This window comes from Carex rostrata, chromosome 8 (assembly GCF_964058835.1).
Source record: "Carex rostrata chromosome 8, lpCarRost1.2, whole genome shotgun sequence".
In the NCBI taxonomy this organism is placed as follows: Eukaryota; Viridiplantae; Streptophyta; class Magnoliopsida; order Poales; family Cyperaceae; genus Carex; species Carex rostrata.
Window position 1 is genome coordinate 6,855,799 of NC_135925.1, and position 6,071 is coordinate 6,861,869.

General features: G+C 32.8%; 1 protein-coding gene across 1 annotated transcript; it reads right to left on the reverse strand.

The window, feature by feature from the left end:
- Positions 1–461: 461 nt before the first annotated feature.
- Positions 462–1,547, reverse strand: LOC144557831 (putative glutathione S-transferase parA). Its single transcript, XM_078306443.1, has 2 exons — positions 1,135–1,547; positions 462–981 (listed from the first exon to the last, which is right to left on the reverse strand). The coding sequence occupies exons 1-2, from the start codon at positions 1,453–1,455 to the stop codon at positions 652–654; spliced, it is 651 nt and encodes a 216-aa protein (XP_078162569.1). The 5' UTR covers positions 1,456–1,547; the 3' UTR covers positions 462–651.
- Between the last annotated feature and the right edge of the window lie 4,524 nt (positions 1,548–6,071).

Genomic DNA, 6,071 nt, shown 5'->3' on the forward strand with positions numbered 1-6,071 from the left:
AATTTGACATGTAAAGTAGATCGATTTTGACGATATATTATTTGAAGTTAATACAGTATATTATTTGGTTAAACTGACGAAAGAAGCTTGACTTTTAAAATCACCCTAATTCTACTCTTGATTTTTCTGTATAAATTAAGCGGTGGGGATATAAATTTGTATTGGGCCAGATATATGGCCATTATGGGTCGGGAACTGATCACTCTAATTCCAAATAAAATTCAAGCTCGTTTATATTCTTCTTAGATTTAAAGCTTGGTCCTCAAGAAACAAAAGAAGCGTTGTCACAACAGCTTGTGTACAAATGCTTGTGATTTTTGGGAGTAGATATTTCACAAGAACAACCCGTCTTTTCGAAAATTAAGTCAACTTAAACTGCAAATGAAAGATCATAGGAAATACAATTACACAATTCATGCTATGTAATATTATTACTAAATATCAGCTTCAGCCGCTAGATATTATGTTCTTAAAAAACTTTATTTCACAGAAAATCCAAAAATACATGACGACATAAGAGCAACAAGTGTGCTCAATTCAAATCCTTAAAATACCAATTAATACCGCATCTAATACAAATTAACAAAACGCACCCTCAGAATTTTTATCATTTTTTTCAGTAGCTTTTAGTTGTACAATTTCATAGATATTTTAAGGATATTCCATGGATACAATTTCATAGATATTCTTTGGGTCAGACAAGGCCTTGGCCACACTCTCTCGTTCCTGGCACCGCTTGGCCCAGGCGATGATTCCCGGTGCTACTGCCTCAACATTTAAGTTGGCGCACATCTCAAATGTATAAAAACCGGAGGTGAATGGCACCAAAGCTACATCAACGAAACCGAAAGTGTTGCCACCGAAATACTTGTTGTCACCGAGCTGGGTCTGGAGTAGCTGCAACATCTCGATCATTTCCTTTTTAGCAGCCTCCTGCTCCTCTCCCTTCAGCTTCCATAGCCGGCTTCCGCCATCATACATCTGTTACTGAAACTTATGCATGACTACTGTCTACTGATATATAAATGATTTCAATTTTTAAAAATATGAATTAATTAATAATAGTTTATTATAAAGACTTAATATTTTGGAGTAAATATAGACAAATAATTAATAAATAAAGTTAAATGAAACCTTCTTGTCCACATAATCAGCCCAGAAGCGTGCCTGAGCCCTTTGATATGGATCGGATGGCATCAGTGGCGCCTTGTCAGACCACACCTCATCGATATACTGGACTATTGTCAGCGACTCGCAAACCGTTTTACCATCATGAATCAGAACTGGTATCTTTTTGTGTACCGGGTTGGATTTGAGCAACAGCTCGCTCTTGCTGGACAAGTCCTCTTCTTTGTACTCGTATTCAACCCCTTTCTCGGCCAAGGCAATGCACACTCTCTGGCCGAAGGGGCTTGCCCAAAAATTCAGGAGAATTACACCTTTCTGAGATGCCATTGATATGAAATGGAGGTCGGGCTTGAGGTTTAATTTTCTGGTAGTTAGTGGAGTTGAAACTTGAGGAGGTGGGGAGGCTGTGTAGGGGATATTTATGTGAGATACAATTCTTATTGGTAATTAATTAAGAGAAAAGGTATCATCCCCCCACCTTCAGTCCCCCGATAATCCCCGCCGACTTTTTCACGCGGTTTCAATATTTTTAACGGTCCATCTCAAACTGCTTATTTAAAGCTTTTCCAATTCCTCTCTGTTCACTTTCACCTCTCAAAATTTAATTGCCAAATAAGAACGGAATCGTTTGTCCTTTTTACTCTTTTATATTAAAATAATATAAAGTTTATGGTTTGAGATGTTGAATCAATATTTTAACATAAAATTTCATCATGACATTTTGTTTTTTTCACAGAACTGTTAACTTATTTGAAAGGTTGAGAAGTTTTTATGTTTACAGAATTTGTTGACAGAAATGAGAAGTTTTTATGTTGACAGAATTTGTTAAATTAGTTTATAGGATTTAGTATTGATGTTTACAGAATTAGTTGAATTAGTTTACAGGATTTAGTATTGATGTTTACAGTATTGATGTTTACAGAATTGAAAGTTTTATGTTTACAGGATTTGTTAAATTAGTTTACAGGATTTAGTATTGATGTTTACAGAATTAGTTGAATTAGTTTTATGTTTACAGGATTTATGTTTACAAAGTTTTAATGTAGTCATTGTTAGTTTTTAGTTTTGAAAAGCTGTTTATAGGATTACATAGTTTTGTTTACAGGATTACTTTGTCATAGTTATAGGATTACAACGTTTTGTTTACAGGATTACTTTGATATAGTTACAGTATTGGGTTACTATTGTGATTATAGTTTGGACACTTGCAGAATAATTTTTAAAGAGTATGCAAGTAGTGATTTGTATGATGTAAAATTGTTGTAATTTTTTTTTCTTTCAGTGTTATGTTGTATATGTTTCCAAAAATGTTGAAAGAATTTGAATTGCTAATAGAATAATTCATATATGTTTACAAACTTTATTGATAATGTTTATAGAATTTTTACTATTTTACATTATCTTGTTTAAGTTATCAACTTTTTTGTAGAAACGTAAATTTAATTTAATTTATTTTACTTTAAAAAAAAATTATTTTGAAATATGAAATTTATTATAATATTTTTTTATAATATTTTTCTTAATTTTTTAATTCACATAAATTGTTCACTAATATTTACAGAAGTATCTAAAATAAAAGAAAATTAGAAAATGGATGCAACATACAAACTGTTAAACGGACACCTTCTAGAAGGTGTGGAAAAAAATTATAAAATCTGGTCCCGGTTATAACTTCTAGAAGGTGGTCCCCATATAACTGCTAACTGTACTTTGATTGTACTTTCTTAGTTTGACCACGCAATTTGGACTGATTTCACGCATTTTGCTTTGGACGCACGCAGTTTCATATGTGCAGCATCAATTGCAGTTGTTTACAGAATTATTTGCATAACATTACCGGATCTGATAGACTTGTTTACAGGATTAGTGTTAAAGGTCCGGGGATTTTTGGGGGACTGAGGTCCGGGGACTATTAGCTGCTCCCATTAATTAAGTAGGTTTTTCACTATTCAGTTCATTGCTAACCAAATATCTGACGAAAAATTATCCAGAATCTTTTACTTATAGAAATTATATAAAGTAGTTTAAAGTACGTATTAGATAGACTGTATTCATATTTCAATCTCATAGAAGCACTCAAATGTTTTCGGTTCCTTGAGTGAATCTAAAGTAAACAGAAAAGAGAGAAAAAAAAAGTCAAGTTCCCTTAGAGACTACATTGTCGACTGCGCATACCCCGTAGAGAATTCCATTTTGGTTTCTCTTCTGTGATATCGAAATATGAACGCGACCCATCTAATTTGATAAAAATAAAAATGTTTTGCAAACTTATTTATTTTGTAGTTTTATAACACTAATAACCAGTGTTTTAAAATGCGGCCGCATGGGCCGCATATGCGTATGCGGTCGGCAGCCGTGCTTAGAATGCCCATGCGTTTTTTTCATGCGGCCGCATATGCGGTCCGAATATGCAGTCATGCGGATTAAAAATGCGGCCATGCAGTTTTGATAATTTGATTATATTTAATTTTAATTAAAATTTATATTAAAAAAATCAAAAAATTATTGTTGGTTATGTTATTATGTGAAAATAAATTCAAATATATGAATATGAATATGAATATATATATATATATATATATATATAGAGGTAGTCTACGGTGAGTTGCGAAGTAAAACGCGTTTCTACTTCACGCTGTATTTTTATTTTGAAAGTCCAAATTACCGATCCGAACCGTTAGATATTTAATCCATATTGAAATGTGCTTGGAGACCAAATTTTACATTTTTTGGAATTTTTTTGCTATTTATTAAGCATTTTTTAAAATTGCTGTTTTGCTGTGAACAGTAAAATTTTCTAGACCATCAGATCAGCGACTTTCAAAATTGCTTAATAAATAGTAAAAAAATTTCAAAAAATGTAAAATTTGGTCTCCAAGCACATTTCAATATGAAGAACAAGATGAACGGTTCGGATTGACGTTTTGAACTTTAAAATCGCAAAATATGAGCGTGAAGTAAAATAGTCGCTTTACTTCGCAACTCACCGTAGCCTAGCTCTCTCTCTCTCTCTATATATATATATATATACATGAATTTTTATTTTAAAATCTACATGAAAATCCGTATATGCGGTATGCAGTGGCCTTCCGCATGCATGAACAAAACCGCATTTTAAAACACTGCTAATAACAACACAAAATTACTATCAGATCGTTTGTACCCATTTATCGTGTAGACTTGATATTATTGGAAGAAGAAAAAAACATGCCAAGTGTGTTTGCTTATATTTACAATCATAATGGGCACAAACGATCTGCTTGTAATTTTGTGTTGTTACAGCCTTACAGGTGACGATATCATTTCCAGGCAGCTGTTAACATAGTGACAAAGTGCCCGAATTATACCCGTTTAATTCTTTTTTGGGGTGATGCCGAACCGAACACCGAATTATTCGGTTGACCGAACTTTGACCGAATTAAACCCGAATAATTCCCGAATTTTACGAACTTTTCCCGAATTTTACGAATTATTCACGAATTTTTCCTGAATTTTTCCAAGAACAATTATTTTTTTGCTCCTTTGCAGGACTGAGATTTCTGATCCGGATAATTCTGAATCATTCTCGAATTATACCCGAATCACGAATTTTTTATCTCGCCGAACCGAACCCGAATAATTCATTTGTCACTATGGCTTCTTAACCCGTAAATGCAAAGCACACCAAAATCCCAAATCATAAATTCAAAATAGAAAAGTACACATTTCAAATCACAAGAGAGTCTGAAATGTTAGTCTTTTCTCCGCTATTTTCAATTTTTTTTGGAATGATTTCTCTGGCCTGTATATTTTTGTTTCGGATCTTTCCATCTCTTTCATAGCTGTCTAGAAAATTCAGCGGTCATTTTATTGGGTGTAGAAATTACTTTCCCTTTCTGCAAGTCAGGACTACTAATTAGTGGACCTCCAAGCTAGAAAAAAATGAAATAATTTCTTTTTGGATGTAGAATTGTACTACAATAAAAAAAAATGAAATCATTTATTGTTTTTACAATTTGTTTAATATAATTATAGTTTGACACTGAAAACTTTAGCTTGACTCGAGCACCCTCACTGACTTTTAGCCCAAATAGGAATTTCCGAGCTGGACCGCATATTAGGCTGAATCGAGTTGAGCAGGGTTTAGGCGTTCAAACAAGATGATCTGAGTTAGGCCTTTTCAACAAAACCGAGCCGAATCCTAATTGGGCTTTAAATGTTTTTATTGAAGTGTGCCGATTAGCAGGCCTGATTCTGATCTCACGCTTCGTAGCGGGTCAGTAATATCTCAACAATTTTTAAAGTTTTAAATAAAGGTTGTTATCGGTGTAAAATTCCTCCTTTAATTGCCTATCAAAATAATTCTACACAAACACAATATTATTCCAGCCCAATAATATATCTAATTGTAGATTTTTTTTTTTTTGACAAAAGTCATGAGGTGTTATTTTTATAAAAGTACAAAATATCGGACTAATATCGTTCTCAATCCAAATTAAGTATAATGTTAAAATTTTAACCTAAATGCTAGCCTAATTTCACCAATAAGTTAATAGGAATGATTGAAGTACTAGACCTATATATACGACTACAAGGCGTCGATTTAATACATTTTAGATCTCAATCTTGATACAATGAGTGCCAATCTAAATTACTCAATTTAATAATAAAAAGTCAAATAAATGGAAATAAAAAAGTTGTATTTTTTTTCATAGACGCACATAGGAATTGCATTAATAATAACAGTATACATTGTTTCAGTACAGTTTAATTAATTACAAGGGACAGTAATTAGGAGAGATAAAACAAGGTATAGCCAGGAGTACTACTCTCTTGGGATGCGCCTCAGATCTGCACCGTAGATTTGTAGGGATCAAGATTTTTTAAAATTGAATTTTCACGGATCTTGAAGCAAATAGACGGACTTGATCTACTTAGAAAATTTCCTGCGTGGAACTGGATCT

Coding starts and splice junctions, on each gene's coding strand:
- LOC144557831 (XM_078306443.1), bottom strand. CDS start 1,455: ATGGCATCTCAGAAAGGTGTAATTCTCCTGAATTTTTGGGCAAGCCCC. Junction 982..1,134: donor CTGATTATGTGGACAAGAAG/GTTTCATTTAAC, acceptor TTTCAGTAACAG/ATGTATGATGGCGGAAGCCG.